The sequence below is a fragment of the Colletotrichum scovillei genome, assembly GCF_011075155.1.
Source record: "Colletotrichum scovillei strain TJNH1 chromosome Unknown Contig00010, whole genome shotgun sequence".
Taxonomy (NCBI): Eukaryota; Fungi; Ascomycota; class Sordariomycetes; order Glomerellales; family Glomerellaceae; genus Colletotrichum; species Colletotrichum scovillei.
Genome location: NW_023336268.1, coordinates 3,354,431 through 3,372,174, shown reverse-complemented (window position 1 = coordinate 3,372,174; position 17,744 = coordinate 3,354,431). Strand labels below are relative to the sequence as shown.

The 17,744-nt window shown below is 53.5% G+C and overlaps 6 protein-coding genes across 6 annotated transcripts; 4 read left to right on the top strand and 2 right to left on the bottom strand.

Annotated features, from left to right (window-relative positions):
• Nucleotides 1-127: 127 nt before the first annotated feature.
• On the bottom strand, nt 128-2,269 carry HER10_EVM0000496 (T-complex protein 1). Its single transcript, XM_035470275.1, has 6 exons — nt 2,089-2,269; nt 1,941-2,035; nt 1,870-1,891; nt 1,576-1,812; nt 523-1,522; nt 128-470 (listed from the first exon to the last, which is right to left on the bottom strand). The coding sequence occupies exons 1-6, from the start codon at nt 2,128-2,130 to the stop codon at nt 232-234; spliced, it is 1,635 nt and encodes a 544-aa protein (XP_035327517.1). The 5' UTR covers nt 2,131-2,269; the 3' UTR covers nt 128-231.
• A 365-nt stretch (nt 2,270-2,634) lies between these two features.
• HER10_EVM0011718 (prenylcysteine oxidase) lies at nt 2,635-5,098 on the top strand. The gene is made up of 3 exons (XM_035481141.1): nt 2,635-3,204; nt 3,303-3,823; nt 3,878-5,098. The coding sequence occupies exons 1-3, from the start codon at nt 3,087-3,089 to the stop codon at nt 4,901-4,903; spliced, it is 1,665 nt and encodes a 554-aa protein (XP_035328542.1). The 5' UTR covers nt 2,635-3,086; the 3' UTR covers nt 4,904-5,098.
• An 819-nt stretch (nt 5,099-5,917) lies between these two features.
• On the bottom strand, nt 5,918-12,145 carry HER10_EVM0011168 (glycosyltransferase family 20). Its single transcript, XM_035480606.1, has 3 exons — nt 10,920-12,145; nt 10,482-10,854; nt 5,918-10,418 (listed from the first exon to the last, which is right to left on the bottom strand). The coding sequence occupies exons 1-3, from the start codon at nt 11,224-11,226 to the stop codon at nt 9,506-9,508; spliced, it is 1,593 nt and encodes a 530-aa protein (XP_035328501.1). The 5' UTR covers nt 11,227-12,145; the 3' UTR covers nt 5,918-9,505.
• On the top strand, nt 5,922-8,602 carry HER10_EVM0009111 (VID27 cytoplasmic protein; the record flags this gene model as incomplete). The annotated part of the gene is made up of 2 exons (XM_035478610.1): nt 5,922-5,940; nt 6,153-8,602. 2 exons carry the CDS (start codon nt 5,922-5,924, stop codon nt 8,600-8,602), a joined length of 2,469 nt encoding a protein of 822 aa, XP_035328318.1.
• Nucleotides 12,146-13,878: 1,733 nt separating the features above from the next.
• Nucleotides 13,879-15,503, top strand: HER10_EVM0005221 (transcriptional regulator). Its single transcript, XM_035474843.1, has 2 exons — nt 13,879-14,230; nt 14,316-15,503. The coding sequence occupies exons 1-2, from the start codon at nt 14,039-14,041 to the stop codon at nt 15,399-15,401; spliced, it is 1,278 nt and encodes a 425-aa protein (XP_035327976.1). The 5' UTR covers nt 13,879-14,038; the 3' UTR covers nt 15,402-15,503.
• Nucleotides 15,504-16,059: 556 nt separating this feature from the next.
• HER10_EVM0002647 (aldose 1-epimerase) lies at nt 16,060-17,697 on the top strand. Its single transcript, XM_035472350.1, has one exon. It carries the CDS (start codon nt 16,390-16,392, stop codon nt 17,416-17,418), a length of 1,029 nt encoding a protein of 342 aa, XP_035327713.1. The 5' UTR covers nt 16,060-16,389; the 3' UTR covers nt 17,419-17,697.
• The last annotated feature ends 47 nt before the right edge of the window (nt 17,698-17,744 follow it).

Below are 17,744 nucleotides of genomic sequence, written 5' to 3'. Positions count from 1 at the left end.
GCTTATCTTATCGCTCCTCGCCTGCCCTTCTCCAGCGAGGGGTAGCAAACAGTGCAAGCTGCCCCTGACTGACATGCCCCAACCCCTTTGAGTTACTACACTTCACGAAATGGAATGCAGATATTGTCTTCATGGTTGGATATCATTCCGGCTCTCAGCTTTGACAGATCTAAGATCAACGCCTTTTGTCTACCGTGCCAATACCTTTAACATTGGAATCCATCAAACTCTTTATTCCTCGGGGCCGTCCATACCAGGGCCAGGGCCGCCCGCTCTGCCCATCTGTCTCGCCTTCAAGAGTTCATCGCACAGAAGCAGGTTGGAGGCAATGCTTGAACTCGAGGCAATGCAGTTTCTGAGTACTCTGAAGGAGTCGAAGATACCCTCGAGCTCTGCGTCCATTGGCTCACCCGTTGCCAGGTCCAAGCCAACGATGTTGCCATCCGCGTGCTCATCTTGCATAGCAGCAACTGTGACATGTTAGTAAATCTTCTTCCAAAGGCAAGCGTACTGTGCACTTACGAGCATCCTGGATGTCAAGACCGGCGTTGGCAGCGAGAGTCTTGGGAATAATAAGCAGAGCATCGGCGAAAGCTTCGACACCCCACTTGGCCTTGCCCTTCACCGTCTTGGAGAAGGCGTCGCTCTTGAGGTGTGCTGCGCAGGCGACCTGGAAGGCACCGGCACCAGGGACGACGCTCTTGTCCACAATCATGTTGTAGACACTGCGCAGACCGTCACGGACAGCGTCCGTAACCTGAGTGATGGTGTGTGCGTTGGGTCCCTTGATCAACAGGGTGACGGACTTGGGCTCCTTGACCTCCTCGATGAAGGTGTACTTCTCCTCGCCCAGAGTTTGCTCGTAGACAAGACCAGCCCATCCCAAAGACTCGGGTGACAGGTCGTCGACACTGTTCTGTGCAACACCACCGCAGATGAGCTGCAGTCTCTCCATGTTTCTTCTCTTGGCACGGCGGAGGGCGAGGATACCGTTCTTGGCCAGAACGTCGAGAGAAAGAGGGTCAATGCCCTTCTGGTTGATGATGACGAAGTTCTTGGTGGGATCGTTTCCGCAAACCTCCTTCTTCAGCTCGACAATCTTCTTCAGCTTAGCATCAACGAAACGACGCTCGCTCTCCACCAGCTTGTCTCTCTGCTCTGCGCTAGAGTAGAAGAATCCAGAGTTGATCTCAGACTTCTCGTACTCCAAGCTGACGTTCATCGTCAGGATGTAGGCGTTCTCAAGGCGCTTGGGCATATCGGGGTGGCGGGCGCCGTGGTCGAGGGCAAGACCCTTGATCAACTGGGTGTCGGAGGCGGTCCGGTGCTGCATCTTCATGATCTCGACCATGTGCAGATCCGGCTTGGCAGGTGCCTGGTAGATGGCGAGAACAGCATCGACAATATCGGGGGTGAGCTTGGCCGCAAGGTTGGAGTTGAGCTTGGTGGAAAGCGACGTGCGGGCCACGGAGAGAAGCAACTCGCGGTCGACCTCCTTCTCGAGCTTGAAGCCGTCAAGGAACTATTTGCCCGTCAGCACCACTGTCAACGTATCCGTGTTCAATAGAAACCCACCTTCAGTGCCTCGTTCTTGGCGATCTCGAAACCATCCGTGATAATTCTAGGGTGCAGGCCTTCTGAGATATACCGATCCGCCTGCTTGAGGAGCTCTCCGATCAACAGGACAGCTGATGTCGTGCCGTCTCCGCAGATATCATCTTGTGCCGTCGCAGCTCTGGCGATCATGACTGCGGTAGGGTTTTGAATTTGCATCTCGCGGAGGAGGACGTTTCCGTCTTTTGTCAACTTGATCTGTTTGGCGGCGCATTAGCGGTGGGGATTCAGGGGAAGAGGGGTAGTTATTCGCACTTGACCGGAGCCATCGACAAGCCTATTAATGTTAGCATCTAATTTGAAGACATGAACAGCGACAGACTAACATCTTGATGGTGCCCAAAGGGCCGAGGTTGGACTTGAGGACATCCTGGAGGCCTTCACCAGCGCTGATGTTGACCTTCAGGGCTTCACCCCGCCGCTGCACTAGCCGTTAGCATACAAACAAGTATCGTCAGCACAAGGGTCGCGCACCCTCGATTCGGCCTTGGGGTTGAGCAGTTGCGCCGCAGACATGTTGGCTTGAGGTCGTCGAGGGGTTCGTGAGGGGGTATCAGTCGGTAAGGTTATTGGATTAGCGACCTGACGTGGAGTGTTCTCGAGATTGACCTGGCCCCGGGAGCTTCAGATGCGGGACTCTGCTGGTGACTTTTTTTCTGCCTCGAGGTGGCAGGCGGTCAGCCACTGGTAGAAGGTGCTGGCTCACTAATTGCCAGCTTGGTGGTGGTGGGTGCCTGGCACCTGCTGTGCTCCATTCTTGACTAATTCTCTCTATATGCATAGCTGCATCTGTAGCGGAATATGTGTTTAGTGAGGTGCGAATGGCTGCTCTGTCAACAGTCCCGCCGTTCTATGAGCCGTGCGTTGTTGGAGCCTCTGGATGGGGCGAATGCAAGCTGAGAATGGGAGACCGGGACGTGGGGACTTGGGGGTCCCCTAGAGGACCACTGCAATGAAACCTCCACCCCAAGGATACACCGCTGCTTTACCCCAAGCTTGTGCCGGTGACATCTTTTCTGTGGTTGCGAAGGCCAAGTGCCTCATCTACCAAGATCCAGAATCCATACTTAGACCGTCTTTTTACTGGATAAACTCATGCATAGAATAAAGCAGAGTATTATGGACGGCCCATTTACCGCCTCCTGTTCAGTTTCTTGCTGCAACATCTCCGTTGGTCGTACCAAAGGCGAGCTTCACCTGCACTAGATTCCAGAGCTACCAAAGTAAAGCAGCGGTTTGTTTACTCACCCTGAGTTTAATTCATTTGGGGACCTTCCGGAGACACGCCGGAGACATCTCACATATGACGAATCTATTTCATGCTCTTCTTTCATCCTGTTCATCTTCCAAGCGTACTTAAACGTACCGCTGACACAGTTCTTTCTGACCAGTCATTCCCATCTCTCCCTTCTCCCATCGTCTTCATCTAGTTCTGTGATTTGGTATTTGTAGTCTTCAATCTACGCGACATTATGTGGGGGTCCAAGCTCTCAGCTGTGCTGTCCGCGCTCAGCTTGACACAATCCGTTCCTGCGACTGAGCTTGAGCAGGTTGTCACCGAGAATGGCGTGAAGCAAGTGGCCATTATTGGTACGTGAACGCTGCTTTTTGAAAACCTTTGAAGCTCCGATGATTTGTCCATGACCTTAGCGCGTCGCCGCTCAACCCAGTACTTACACGATATGTAGGAGCGGGCGCCGGTGGTTCTTCCGCGGCCTACTACCTCCAAAAGTTCGCCGAAGCCGAAGGTCTTCCCGTAAACATTACTGTGTTTGAAAAGACCGACCGAGTAGGAGGCCGGACGTTGACCGTCGACGCTTACGGCAACCCGCTCGAGCCGGTTGAGCTGGGCGCTTCCATCTTCATCGAGGCCAATCACATCATCTATAATGCCAGTATCAACTTTGGGCTTCCCCTGAAAGAGCCAGAGTCTGGCAGTGACGGCTTCCTGGGCATTTGGGACGGCGAGAAGTTTGTCTTTTCCCAAGACGATAGTTCCTGGAACTGGTGGAACTTGGCCAAGCTCTTCTGGAAGTACGGCACCGCCCCGTACAAGGCGCAGAAGCTCGTGCAGTCGACCGTTGCGACCTTTTTGCAGCTCTATGAGAAACCTCACTTTCCTTTCCGATCGCTCACGCAAAGAGTCTTCGAGCTGGATCTTTTGAAGGCAACTTCCGTTACTGGGGAGCAGTTTCTTGCCAACAACGATGTACGCCCACCATGATTCTGTCTGATGCTTTGTATACTAATCGATTGGTGATAGATCAGTGAACTTTTCTCCCACGATATCATCCAGGCAGCCACTAGAGTCAATTACGCATCTAATCTGAAGTACATCCACGGTCTTGAGACAATGGTCTCTCTTGCCCCTGAAGGCGCTCGGCAAGTCATTGGGGGCAACTGGCAGGTTTTCCAGACAATGCTTCAAAGGAGTAACGCAACACTGCATCGCAACACTTCGGTGACATCGATCGCCGTGAAGTCTGGCCCTTCTAGCTCCAAGTATCTACTTTCAACCAAAGACGCTCATGCTGAAGCCGAGACAGAATCGAACCAGTACCCGATTGCTTTCGACAACGTCGTCATTGCGACGCCTTGGCAGTATGGAGATATCAGCGTCTCAGAGGATCTTTTCCAGCACAAGATTGATGAGGTTCCTTATACCAAGCTTCACGTCACCCTTTTTGCCTCACCGTTCCACCTCTCCCCGGAGTACTTTGGTCTCGAACCTGGTTCCAAGGCACCCGACTCAGTCCTCACAACGCTCGGCCCCGATGACGAGGCAAAGGCTGGCTCTGAAGGTGCTGGCAAGGCTGGCTTCTACTCTGTCAGCACCCTCAGAACCGTTACAAACCCCGACACTCTCAAGGACGAGTTTCTCTACAAGATCTTCTCTCCTAAGAAGGTGACGGCAGAGTTTCTGTCAAAGCTGCTTGGCGTTGAAGTGCCGGCGTCCATTGTTGCGGGCAAAAAGTCAGGGGAAGCTGGCCAGCGCACTGTTGAACCCATCTCTTGGTATTACCCGCATGTGTTCAACTCATACCCCATTGAATACCCGCGTGTCACTTTCCAAGACCCCATACTGAGGGACGGACTGTATTATCTTTCGGGTATCGAAAGCTTCATCTCGTGTATGGAGACCAGCGCGTTGATGGGAATGAACATTGCAAAGTTGATCGCCGACGATTTCTCAGAGGCCAAGGAGACACTCGAGAAGATTGAGGTTGATGGTGCGCAGGAGGTACTGGGGCAATTTGAGAAGGAGGCGCCTGTGGCTGAGGAGCTGTAATTGCTCTGGGTTGAACAGTTTTGTTTCCTTCTGTTTGTCTGGTGTCTTTCAGCACCGCGCTCTATTCACTATTGCAACATGCGTAGGACGCAGTAATCTCAGAGGACTGTACAGAATGATACTTGTTGTTGGGTATTCTGTATCAGATTGTGTTCCCTTACTCGACTTTCTTCGAGAGAGAAATATCCTCAATTGTCACTTACTGAGCTCGCTGCCTCGTACGAGGTTCGGGACTTCTTCAGTGGCCAAAGCAATGTCTCTTGGAGTTCTACCCAACTCTCAAGGCAGCAGCTTGTTTCTAAGAACATCTGGTATGTCTGATCTGGTATGTCTGAAATAATCATATTCCAGGCGCAGAGTACTGATTTGTACTCCAATGATTGACAATGGGATTTTACCCAACGATCCTTGTCACCCATCACCCTCCGGGTGCCGGCGTCTACATACGTGTCAGCCAGTGACACATGTTAGACGTGCCAACAAACGATGTGTAGCCTTCTTGTCGATTGTTGAAGCGCAGAAATTACTGCCACAAGTCAGAGTGTCATTGTTGAAGAAAAAGCTGAGGCCTCCAAAAGCTTGAGACTCCTGTCTCGCAGTGGCGATATGCCTGTGAGGCAATGGGAAAGAACCTGGAAGGGTAAGGTACTGCCTAGTGTAGAACGGTGGAAGGGTCCGAGGTGGGTCTGGACCGGCCGCTGCCCGGGGGGGCCCCACGTGATACCCCGGTCCCGTGGCACCGTGGCAAAAAAATTGGGAGGAAAAAGGGACGTGCACAGCCACAGGCCATTTCACCCCTCCATCATCTGAACCCCAACTCAAAAGCTCCCTCTTATGACGCATTTTCTTCCCTAGTGCCTGATCACTTTTGTTTCGTGGCCAAGGTCTGGGACTTTCCGTCTCTTTGTCCTTTGATCAACCCAGCGGCCGGGCTTGCTTTGCAGAGATACAAAACCACGTCGCAAGAGCTCTCTGCCCACGATCAACACAGCTTTCCAAACAAGCCCCAAACTTCAAGATGTTTGTCCTCAGAAACGGTAAGTTTACCCCGCTACTCTATCACTTGGAGGATTCACCGCGCCGCTGTGCCTTATCCCGCGACCGACGGCGAGGCGCATGTGAACCGTTCGTCGGGCGTCATTTTTCGTCACCGTTTCGCGATCAACGCCTTTCCAACTTGTGACTGCCGCGCCGGTTTGCGATTTTCCAGAACCCTTAAGTACATGCTAACATTTTTTCTCTTTTCTAGTTGGCAAACTCATCTTTGGATCTAGCAACCAAGAATCTCTCATCGAGCTCCCCCAAGGACAACTCTACCTCGTTCGCCCCCTCTCGCCGAAGGGCTACTCCGAACTCATCTTCAAGGACGCAGCTGCCCGCATCCGACGAACTGCGCAGGATTTCCAATACCAGCTCGTGGTACAGAGAGTCTACGAGGAAGGCGAGGCCGAACTTCTAGCCGAGGAGGAAGGAGAGGACGCCGAGATCGACGCACTTGCCGCCGCCGAAAGAGACGAAAAGACCTTCCTGCTTGACGAGGCCCTCCACTTCCGTATCGAGATCCGGGAAGGCAAGGAGAAGATTCTGGCCTGGAGAGACCTGAGTGGTGATACTGGTGACGTCTATGAGTTCGTTTGCGACAACGTTGTGTCTCCTGGACAAGTTGCGCAGTTCGAGCGTGTCGCCAAAGAGTGCCAGTACGAGCGCAAATACCGCAAGCCGCACACAACAGCATCCGAAGTCGACCTGAAGCAATTCGAATTTGAGGACGAGCAGCCGATTCCTCCTGCAAGCCCCATCCACAGCCCTACGCTCGTCAGATCAATCGAGTCTGCCGATAGTCTGTTCGTGCCGCAAGACCCGATCACACCCACAAAGAAGGAAGAGCAATCACTTGTCCAGACCCCTACGAAGACGCCGGCCAAGATGCCTGTCACGCCGGAGAAGAAGTCCAAGCCGACTGGCCCTCCGAAGTCGGCCGAGGCCCCAGAAGCTCTCGACACGTACGCCACCGAGAGCTGTGAGCTGCACTTTTATGACCATCCCTCTGGCTCCTTCATTCAGCAAGCTGCCGCCGTCACTGCCACTGTCACGGAAGTTGGGAAGTGGGAGTACTGGTTGCAAATCGAAAGCGAGGACCGCGCTTGGTTGGGCATCCCGATTATCGCAGATATCAATCCTGTCTTCAACTTCGAGTTCTTGTCCTTCATCTTCAACCACTTCTCTGCCGATGGCTCAGCATACTCTTGGCTGCTCCGTTTCAAGGACCAGCCGACTTTGGAACGTTTCCAAGAAGCTCTCCTCAGAGCTCTGTGGGAGCAGCTGAATGAGGTCAAGTGGGAGAAGAAGACGGACAGAGAACAGGAGTACATTACGTCCGCCTTCAATGATTTGGTTATGGAAGATACCCCCGAAGAGCAGGAGGAGGAGGAAGAGGAAGAGGAGTACGAAGATGCAGAGGATGATGCGCAGCGTAGCGAGCATTACGACAGCGACGAGGAGGATGACGATGTTGAGACCAAGGACGAGGATGGCAACGTCAACTCTCAGCTTGCGGTTGGCTACAAGCACGACCGGTCCTTCGTCGTGCGCGGATCCAAGATTGGCGTCTTCAAGCACACGGCGAACAACAACCTCGAGTTCTCCACCAATATTTCCAAGGTCGAGACTCCGAAGGGTACACTGTTCAGCCCCAAGAAGGTTATGCTTCACAACGAGGATCGCAACATGATTCTTCAGAACGAGTCGGACCCCAACAAGCTGTATCGCATGGATCTCGAGTACGGCAAGGTCGTCGACGAGTGGAATGTTCACGAGGATATCCCTGTCCTTAACTTTGCTCCCGAGAACAAGTTCGCCCAGGTGACCCACGAGCCGACCTTCCTTGGTATTTCCAAGAATGCCCTCTACCGGGTCGACCCTCGTTTGTCCGGCACCAAGCTGGTTGATTCTCAGCTGAAGCAGTACGTTTCCAAGAACGACTTCTCGGCTATCTCTACTACGGAGAAGGGATACATCGCCGTCGCTTCCAACAAGGGTGACGTACGCCTCTTCGATCGCCTAGGAATCAACGCCAAGACTCACATCCCCGCTCTCGGTGAAGCCATTCTCGGTCTCGATACATCTGCCGATGGTCGCTGGGTCCTCGCCACTTGCCGAACGTACATCCTGCTCATCGACGCGATGCAAAAGTCTGGCAAGAACGAGGGCAAGCTTGGTTTCGAAAAGTCTTTCGCTGCTTCCGACAAGCCTCAACCTCGCCGTCTGGCCCTGACGCCCGAGCACGTTGCCCAGTTCGCCCACGAGACCGGCAAGCCGGTGTCATTCACACCTGCGCGCTTCAACGCCGGCGAGGGCGTCGAGGAAACGAGCATCATCACCGCTACCGGCCCGTACATCGTGGAGTGGAGCTTGAAGAAGGTTCTCCGCGGAGCCAAGGCCGCCTACCGCATCAAGCGCTACGCCGAGGAGGTCAAGGCCGACGACTTCAAGTTCGGAACGGACAAGAACGTCATTGTCGCCCTCCCCAACGAGGTCAACATGGTCGGCAAGCAGGGTCTCAAGCGCCCTACGCGCGAGAGCATCGCCGGCAACTTTGCACAGCTCAGCATGGGCCGCAGGGACTCTGGACGGATCACGACGCCCAAGAGCGGTCGGTACAAGCTGGGCAAGGAGGATATCGTCGCGTCGCCGTACTAAGTTGGACGAGAGAGGGAGGCCTTCTTTGTGTGTTATGTGTGATGCGTTCATGTTGGACTATTTGATCCCCACGATGGCGTTTTCAAGGTTGAGAATACGCTGGATTTGCGTAGCGCAAAGGGACGGGAGTGTGATGAGGGAGGAGGAGGGGGGTCTTTTACGGGAGGGACTTACAGCACAACACGTTTGTCTCTTCTTTTCTACTTCTTCTTGCTCTTGTGCCGCCAGGTATCTTCACTCTTGCTTGCTTTTTTACTTCGTTACCTCCTCTCTCTCTTGATATTTTACCATGACGAGAAGAAGGGGTACCTTTCTAGATACCTTTTGAGAGCTCCGCGAGTGAGCAAGCTTTGGTAGCTTGTTCCACTTCTCCCTTTTCTAGTTCTGGCAAATGCGAAATTAGCCCGTTTTTTTCTCAAATTCATACAACTCTGAATGCACATGAACTCTGAATGAATCCTCGTTGCCTGCCCTTGATACCGTGTATTGCGTCGTTTACAAGGTAGGCTGGTTTGCCCAGCTCTCCTGGAGCAAATAGGTAGTAGATAGTCTATTACGGTCATGCACCCTAGAGCAAACCAAATCAAAACAAATGCATTGGAAAGACCTCATGTGCGACACATTTCCCTCTCATGCGATCGGTCCATCCGTACCCCCCTCGCCAGCATCAGCAATGAAACAAAAGCACATGAAAAGAAAATCCCAAAAACTCCGCTCGGCTCGATGCCATTGTTTCCGATCATGTATGCTTCCTCGCCCAGCTAAAATTTGCCCGAAAAGGGCAACGTTTTCTTCTTTTCTCTCTTTCAATCATGCTTTCGTTAAAACGGGCCGGGCGGCCTCTTGTCCAGTGGAAAAGTAGATAACTTGGTTTGCAAGTTTTGTTGGATATACAATTGGCCGTTATGCTTCTTGCTTCTCCGCCTTCGTCTCCTTTGCATCTTCCGCGCCATCCTTGCTACCGGTGACACTATCGACAGCGCCCTGAATCGCCTTGGTGACCTGACCAATCACGTTGCCGCCAACGTTCTTCAACGTCTTAGACTGCGTCGCCTCCTGGGAGAGGCGAGTCATCTCGGCGACGAAGGACTGTCCCCACCAGGATGACGTGTACTTGAAAACGTAGCGCTCGAGCTTCTTGTAGTTGGTCTCGCGCTGCTCCGGGGACATGGTCACGGCATCGTGGATGGCGTTTGCTAGCTCTTCAGTGTTCCATGGGTTGACGATGAGAGAGCCGTTGAGGGACTGCGCAGCGCCGGTGAACTCGGACAGAATCATGACACCGTGACGCTCGCGCTGAGTAGCAATATACTCGTACGAGACCAGGTTCATGCCGTCGCGCGTGGAGGAAACAAGGCAGACGTCGGAAACGGCGTAAAGAGCTGTGAGCTCGTCGAAGGAGACGCTCTGGTGGAGGAAGTGAATGGGCATGAACTCGATGGTGCCAAACTTGCCGTTGATCCGGCCGACAAGCTCATTGACCACGGCTCGCAGATTCTGATACTCCTCAACGTCCTGTCTCGAAGGCACGGCAACCTGAACTAGCACGATCTTGCCGATCCATTCGGGGTGTTCTGTCAAGAAGACTTCCAATGCGTGGAGCTTCTGAGGGACACCCTTGATGTAGTCGAGGCGATCGACACCGACAATGAGTTTGACTCCGTTGAACTTGCGCGTAAGAGCATCAATGCGCTCCTGAACCTTGGGTTTCTTGAGGCCCTCGACGAACTTCTCAGGATCAATACCGATGGGGAATGCGCCAACGGTGACGAATTTGCCATTGTAATCAACACCATTAGGGGTCGTAGGAGTTCCACTACATGTGACGTCAGTTTGTGTTCAAGAGAGAACAAGCTTTCGCTTTTCGAATGCGTCTTACAGAATGCGAGAGCAACTGCTCAAGAAGTGACGAGCGTAGTCGTAGGTATGGAATCCGATGAGATCGCAGTCGAGGACGCCCGTCAGGAGGGCTTCGCGAACGGGAAGGATACGGTAAATTTCGGAAGAAGGGAAAGGCGTGTGCAGGAAGAAGCCAATCTTGACGTTCTTCTTGGAGTCGCCGATTTCCTCGCGAAGCATCTCAGGCAGCAACATCAGATGGTAGTCGTGAACCCAGATCAGATCGCCATCCTGAACGTCCTGGACGACAGCCTTGGCAAACAGGCGGTTGACTTCGCGGTAAGCGGCCCATGCGCTCTCGTCAAATGTGATTTCACCGGGGTGGTAGTGGAAAAGCGGCCAGAGAATAGAGTCTGCGAAAAAGGGTTGGTTGTTAGTCGAGCTAGGAAGTATAGAGGCAAGGGAGGGTCGTCCATACTAGAGAAGCCGTTGTAGTGCTTGTCAGCGAGCTCGTCATCAATGAAGACAGGGTGAGCATCGTATTCGTCCTTGAGGCGCTGCTTCATGCCGGCAATTTCGTTCTCGGGAACTTCGAGGCCTGGCCAGCCGTACCATTGAAAGCTGGTCGTTTTTGACAGGCCGCTGAGGCCGGTGACGAGACCACCAGAGGACATGGAGAAGGAGTAACTGCCATCGTCGGAACGCTTAATGGTGATGGGCAGTCGGTTGGAGAGCAGTAGTAGGCGACCAGGCGCAGTCTCTTCGTCGGGGACGAGCGAAGGCATCTTGTGCGATTTGCTTGGTGCTGAAGGTGTTCGGTGGAAGATGGTGGTGCGAAAGATTTCGTGGAGGGTTCGTTCGATGGGTGGCAGGTAATTAGGGAACAAGAATAGCTAAGGTATGCTGGGGTGTCCTGTGGCGGGAGGGTAAGGTGTTAGCTGAGACTGGCTGGGATGAGCTTGCGGGGATGATGGAGGGGTAAATGCCAGGAAGATCAAGTACCCAAAGCTCCAGTGACGGCAACGTGAAAAGCACACAGGGGTGGGCTGGTGCTTGTTTGATTCTCTGAGGGAGACCAAAATGGGCAGATTGGTGCTGGACACAGCTCCGTCGCAAAAGTCGGTAGCTTCTTGAGTTGCTGAGAGAGGTGGGAGTGAATCGTGGCTCGCAGAAAAGCTTCGAATAAGGGCGACGGCGACCAGTGTATGTATAAGGTATGTGGACGGGACGGTAGGGATGCAGTGGTATTGGAGGAAGCCGGGCTGTCGGACGCCAGCTACGTGGAAACGCAATGCACAGAAACAAGCAGTGCAATGTAGGACAAGCTTGGTCTGGGTGAATGGAGAGAGGAGAGAACCTCAGGTGGGTGACAATAGGGTGAGGTGGAAAGCGACGGAGGACGGTGGCTAGTCGGTGGTTGGCTTGTCAAGCTGCGTTTGTTGACTGAGTGAGGTCCTGGCGGGTGAGAGGGCAGACGAGAGGGTGTTGAGAAGAAGCAGGAAAGTGTCAATCCGGCTCAGTGCAATCCAAACTAGACGGGCAGCAGTTGCACAACGGAGAAAGCTCGACCTGATGCAACACTGGCGCACTACTGTAAGGCAGAACTTGCGTTTCCCCAGAAGTAGAGGTACTTGGTTTGTGGGGCATTTTGAGCAAAGGCAATGGAGAAAAGTACGAATGGATTTGACGCTTTTCTTGGTCTACATGGCCTACATGTTTGGTGTTATTTGCACGGCAACACCTCAAGATAAGAGAAGAGCACCAAACGCGGCAGACGAAACGTGGTCACTCAAGTTACCCAAGGGCCTCTTGGACTGAGGTGAGGTCAAAGCCGGAGCATGCCTACTCAGGGAGCAAGGTCATGTACAGATACCTGCTGCGGTGCCATCTACGTAATTTTGGGTAGAGATCCATGTCAAATCACTGCGAGGAATTCCCGGCCCTGTCACTCTTTCCTCTGCCACCCCTCCAACCTCTCTCTACCTTACTGCGTAATTATAGGCCGTCTCTCCTACCACTGTCTTTCTGGCCCGGACAAATAGACAATCTGACCGAGAGGCAATATGAGCGATATTTTTCCAACAGGCCCGTCCAGCCGAATCTACCTCGCCTGCGTCTTCTGCCATCCATTTCTCTCGCAGGACGAGCTCAAAAGACATCCAGAGCTTGAGGTGTCAAGTAGATGTACATAAGACCTGGACACCTTCCGCCAGATGGTGGGGAATCCGGCGCCGAGATGTGGGTACTTTATCGGCGGTAGAGGAGAGAATGTTCACGATGTCTCTTGAAAATTTCCCTGCATCCACCCATCGTAATGACATCCGGTCTCTCCTGCAAATCGAGTCACCAGGCTTTGGGTGGCTTCCCGGTGACAATGTGAGCCTGTCGCTGCCACACAAGAGCCCTCTTTTCCCCCTCGACCGCGCTTCTCCAGCTGCCTCTTTACTCTTTGGAGAGAAGAGTACCTTGCATCTTTTCGGAAAATCCCGAGGCTTTCGAGGTTAGTGGGGCTTCGCATTTAACGGCTGGGTGCACATTAAGTGGTGATCAGTCCCGCAACGTAAATGTGCTGTCACCATCCTCGTATCAAATGTTATCCAGCATCAACATCAACATGCTTCCCCTCCGTCATTGCAGTTGTGCAGGAGCTTCGGCCCCGATTGCTGGGCATTTCGACCATTTCGTAACCAATGACATACGCTAGGTGCTTGGAGAACGATCTAGCCCAATCATCCAACCCACAAGGTCGACCAGGCTCCCTGTTTGGCTACCGTGGACTGACATCGACGGCCCCATAACTTTCGGACCAAAATGTCCTGACACCCGCAAATCCAAGTTTGCGAGGTTGACTGCGGTGTTAGTCCTCGGCCCGCCCGTCATGGACCAGCTTACAATCAATCTAGATCTGAATTTGCACATATTTAAATGATCGAGAGATATATCATGGACATTAAACAAACGGCGGCATGGAGGGATTCCATGCCCTTTCTCACATTCACTCTCCGAGCTTTCGTTGGGCACATTGTACTGGATAAACAAGGGGCTTTTGAGACTAAGCCTCAGCACTTATTATTTACATAACTACGGAGTGCAATGTCGTAAATCAGATCAAGTAAGCCAACTTTCGACAATACGTCATTAGTCCTGGCCGGGGAGTGATATTCAGGAGAACTTTGAAAGTAGCAGCCTTACTTTCTCAAGACTGATAGTTGCGTTGTAACGAGAAAGGAATGACTGATTCGAACATGCGCACAATGCTGCCATCTTTCCTTCCTCCCGGCGCCGTTGCATCCTGCCTTCTATGTGAAAAGCTCGGACCAGGTCCGATACTGACGTCGGATGACTGCCGCCCCACTCCGGTCGAATCAGTCGCAGCTTACCCCGGTTGCGCTTGATCTGCGCCTGCCCGCGTCGCCGCCCACCTGCTGCGCTCAGACACTGTCCCTCGACGCGACTTCCTGCGCGACAGAGTCTCAAAGCTGCTGCATTCTACCCCGTTCCGCGCCAAATGCCCAATGGAGCTGTGAATTTCCTTGTCGACGGCATCAACGTTCAATTGCATCATTGATTCCATTCATCCCGGCGAAACCTACAAGGATGGCTCCCTCAGACAAGGAGATCGAGGCGACGATCCTCGCCAAAGTTCGCGAGGTCTTCAAGACGGATATCGATAACCTTAACGTGAACTCCATCCGAAGGCGCGTCGAATCAGATCTCGAACTCGAAGATGAACTGCTCTCTTCAGGAAAATGGAAGGATAAGAGCAAAAAGCTCATCAAAGAACTTGCTGTAATTACCTAACCCCTCCCTAGCACTGGTACAGGCACGAGCACCGCCAGCAGTGTCGGGTTATGTCTTTCTGACATCATACTAGACCGACCTCGTGGAGGGCAACGCCGACCCCGATGCCGAAGTCGAACCTAATGAAGATGAAGAAAATGCGAAGCCAAAGAAGTCTGGCAAGCGTCAAGCAGCCGAAAAATCACCACCTGCCAAGCGTAGGAAGCGCGCCTCTGCCAAAGTAGAAGAATCCGAGGCGACCGCCTCCGAGGAGGAGAAGCCAAAGGCGAAGCCGAAGAAGAAAGCAGCTCCGCGGAAGAAGAAGGAGGAAACTCCTGTGATCGACTCCGATTCTGACGAAGCGAGCCCTGCCAAGCCGAAGGCGTCTAAATCCGCCAACGGACGCCCGAGCAAGGTTGAAGAGAGTGGTTCAGATGCCTTGAGCTCCCCACCTGACAGCGAGGACGACAAGGTCGAGGATAAGGAGGAAAAGTCACAAGAGAAGAAGGTCGAGGCGAAGAAGGATGACGAGTCAATCGAGAAGCAGCCTGAAGCTTCAGACGAGAAGAAGGCCGAGGGACCAGCAGACGACACGACTAGCGAGCTATCGGACGTGATAGACGAGCCACCCAAGCCGAAACGCAAGAAGAAGGAAGCTGGAGCGGGCACCAAGACCAAGGGTAAGGCACCCAAGCAGAAGAAGGCACCGGCAGCCCCAGAGAACCCCGACGATGCAGAAATCAAAAAGCTACAGTCTCATCTGGTCAAGTGTGGTATTCGCAAAATCTGGGGCTTTGAGTTGAAGCAATACGGAGACGATACCAAGGCCAAGATTAGGCACCTCAGAGGCATGCTCAAAGACATTGGAATGGATGGTCGCTTTTCAGAAGCAAAGGCAAAAGAGATCAAGGAGCGCAGAGAACTGGAGGCGGACTTGGAAGCAGTTCAGGAGATGAATGCCAACTGGGGCGCAGAAGGCAGATCGTCTCGAAGCAAAGCGCGTGGCCAACCAGCCCCCAAGAAGGCTGTGAAGGATGATGTTTCTGACGACGAGAACGTCAAAGACAACGAAGACGACGAAGATGATGAGGACCAAGAGTCACACATCCCGTCGCGTGCACGAGGCAAGGCGCGAGCGGACCTGGCGTTCCTCGGCGACGACGACGAAGAATCGGATTGATGTAACGAATATTGGGATGGGACATTGTATCATGTGTTGGCGGTCCATCATTCATATGAGTGTGCTTGTTGCTCGTTGTATCATATGTACCTTGGAAGCATGAGACCTCTGGTTTTTTTGTGGCGCTACATCGCGGAGTGTCGCCCGAAGAGGACAAGGGGTCACCAAAAGGTTGTACACGATATTAATGCACTAATTTTCGGACCACGATGGGTTTCTCAGGAATTCGGGACAATTGACAACATGTTCATCCACTCACAGGTCGCGGATGAGAGCAAACTCTTACTTCAGTCTTAGTTTCTTACCCAGCTCAAGCGGGCCTCTCAAGTTGACTGTCGTCTGTATCCGCCATCCGCCAGCACCCCTCTGGTCCTCTGGGAACTTGGCAGGTTTGGATCCATCCATTTCCCCAAAAAGCCGGAGACGCGAAGACAAGGCGCAAAGCTGCTCGTGTTGTTTTAGACGCACCAGTAAGACAACAGCATGGCCGCTCGAAATGGGTCTAGGAACCTCCTGGTTCGGTGTTGAGGAGTGAGAGCACCGGCCAAACAGAGGGGAAAGCTTCCCCGCCAGGTGGTCCGTTCGAACACCTATCGGTACTGGACGTCTCTTGTGTCTCCAATTTACCCCGCCGCGGGCGTGCGTCCCCGCAGACGCCGTCATTTCTCTTCAACTGTTTCCCCCCCTCCTCCATCGGCCATCCTCGTCCAAACACCCCACTACATCGGCCAACAAGCGCAGATACAAGCAATAATAGCCTGAATTGCATGTTTCGCCATGTCAACCAGTGACGGGACTCTTGGTCGCACTCCATAAAGGGTTGCTGTCCCCTTGCCCAAAAATACAGCTCTACGTGATTCCAGGTCTCTGTCGTAGCTCTCTTTCACTTTGGACTGAGAATTCCGTGATTTAACACTTCGATCGACTACCTTACCTATCCTCTTCACCAAGCCCGTTTCCTCCAAAGGCCACACATACCTTTCACACAATGTCGGATGCTACCTTCGAGTTCCTGCCCCTGGGCGCCATCCTGCAGTCCTTCAAGGTTAAGGGCGTCAACATTGTCCAGGGCTTCCCGACCCAGGACCTCTACGAGAAGCACAACTCGCCTTACTTTGGCGTCACCGTCGGCCGTGTCGCGAACCGCCTCGCCTCGGCGCAGATCAAGTCCCTCAACGGGGGAAAGACGTACAAGCTCGCCGCCAACGATGGCAACAACAACCTGCACGGCGGCGCCAAGCCCTGGAGCTCCAAGGTCTGGGAGGGCCCCAAGCCCGTCGGCGTCCGGGCGATCCCCGGCGTCGGGGATCTCCAGGGTGGCGAGAGCGTCGAGTTCTCGCTCACCAGCGAGGACGGCGACGAAGGGTTCCCCGGAAAGGTTCAGGTAAAGGTCATCTACACGGCCGGCACGCAGCAGGTGGATGGCAAGGAGGTCTCGGTGCTGGGCATGGAGTACGAGGCGCAGCTTGTCGACGGTGCCGAGGAGACGGCGATTAACATGACGAACCACTCGTACTTTAACCTCACGGGCGACGAGACGTTCGCCGGCACCGTCGCGACGCTGGCGACGAACGCGTACCTGCCCCGCGAGGACGGTATCCCCACCGGTGGACCCGCGCCGTTCCCTGGCATCGAGGGTGGCAAGCCGTTTGAGCTCGGCGTCGAGGCCCCTGCGGTGGACGACTGCTTTGTCGTCGTCGAGGAGAAGGAGGCTGGCGCGGTACCGATTGATACCCGCCAAGCGCCGCTGAAGCTGCACGTGCACGCGAAGCACCCCAAGAACGGGGTCAACCTCGAGGTTCTCAGCACGGAGCCGGCGTTCCAGTTTTACACGGGCGAGGGGATCGATGTGCCCGCCGTGGGAGGGGTTGCGGCGCGGGGCAAGAGGAGCGGGTTTTGTGTTGAGCCGAGTCGGTGGGTGAATGCGATTAATGTGGATGAGTGGAAGGGTCAGATGTTGTTGAAGAAGGGGGAGACGTATGGCACGAGGATTGTGTACAAGGCTTGGAGCGAGTAGAGAGGCTTTGGAAGTTATTGGTGCTGAGGGGTGGATGTGATGATATCAATGAGTATCTAGAATGGATAATGAAATTGCTTCATAGTTAAAACCTGGTAACTGATTTGCCTTGGCTTTTGGCTTCACAAGTCGGTGAGCATTTCTCGTAATCACCTCCCAAGGTAGAGACTGCATCCGGCAGCGGTGCTCCTGAGCAGCGCTTCAAGCTTTGAGAGCCTGGGGATACATGTCAGCCAATAACGTCCGTATAGGATGGAAATGACCCGATTTGGCTGAATCTTCTGACGAAGCTGGGGGGTCACAAAACATGGGATGAAGATGAGAGA

Bases quoted from the DNA above. Each gene is read 5' to 3' on its own strand.
- HER10_EVM0000496 (XM_035470275.1), bottom strand. From the start codon at position 2,130: ATGTCTGCGGCGCAACTGCTCAACCCCAAGGCCGAATCGAGG. The intron at 2,036-2,088 runs GTGCGCGACCCT...CGGCTAGTGCAG, and splicing joins ACCCCAAGGCCGAATCGAGG to CGGCGGGGTGAAGCCCTGAA. The intron at 1,892-1,940 runs GTTAGTCTGTCG...TAACATTAATAG, and splicing joins CCTTTGGGCACCATCAAGAT to GCTTGTCGATGGCTCCGGTC.
- HER10_EVM0011718 (XM_035481141.1), top strand. From the start codon at position 3,087: ATGTGGGGGTCCAAGCTCTCAGCTGTGCTGTCCGCGCTCAGCTTGACA. The intron at 3,205-3,302 runs GTACGTGAACGC...CACGATATGTAG, and splicing joins GAAGCAAGTGGCCATTATTG to GAGCGGGCGCCGGTGGTTCT. The intron at 3,824-3,877 runs GTACGCCCACCA...GATTGGTGATAG, and splicing joins AGTTTCTTGCCAACAACGAT to ATCAGTGAACTTTTCTCCCA.
- HER10_EVM0011168 (XM_035480606.1), bottom strand. From the start codon at position 11,226: ATGCCTTCGCTCGTCCCCGACGAAGAGACTGCGCCTGGTCGCCTACTA. The intron at 10,855-10,919 runs GTATGGACGACC...CCTTTTTCGCAG, and splicing joins GCACTACAACGGCTTCTCTA to ACTCTATTCTCTGGCCGCTT. The intron at 10,419-10,481 runs GTAAGACGCATT...CGTCACATGTAG, and splicing joins AGCAGTTGCTCTCGCATTCT to TGGAACTCCTACGACCCCTA.
- HER10_EVM0005221 (XM_035474843.1), top strand. From the start codon at position 14,039: ATGGCTCCCTCAGACAAGGAGATCGAGGCGACGATCCTCGCCAAAGTT. The intron at 14,231-14,315 runs GTAATTACCTAA...ACATCATACTAG, and splicing joins AGCTCATCAAAGAACTTGCT to ACCGACCTCGTGGAGGGCAA.
- HER10_EVM0002647 (XM_035472350.1), top strand. From the start codon at position 16,390: ATGTCGGATGCTACCTTCGAGTTCCTGCCCCTGGGCGCCATCCTGCAG.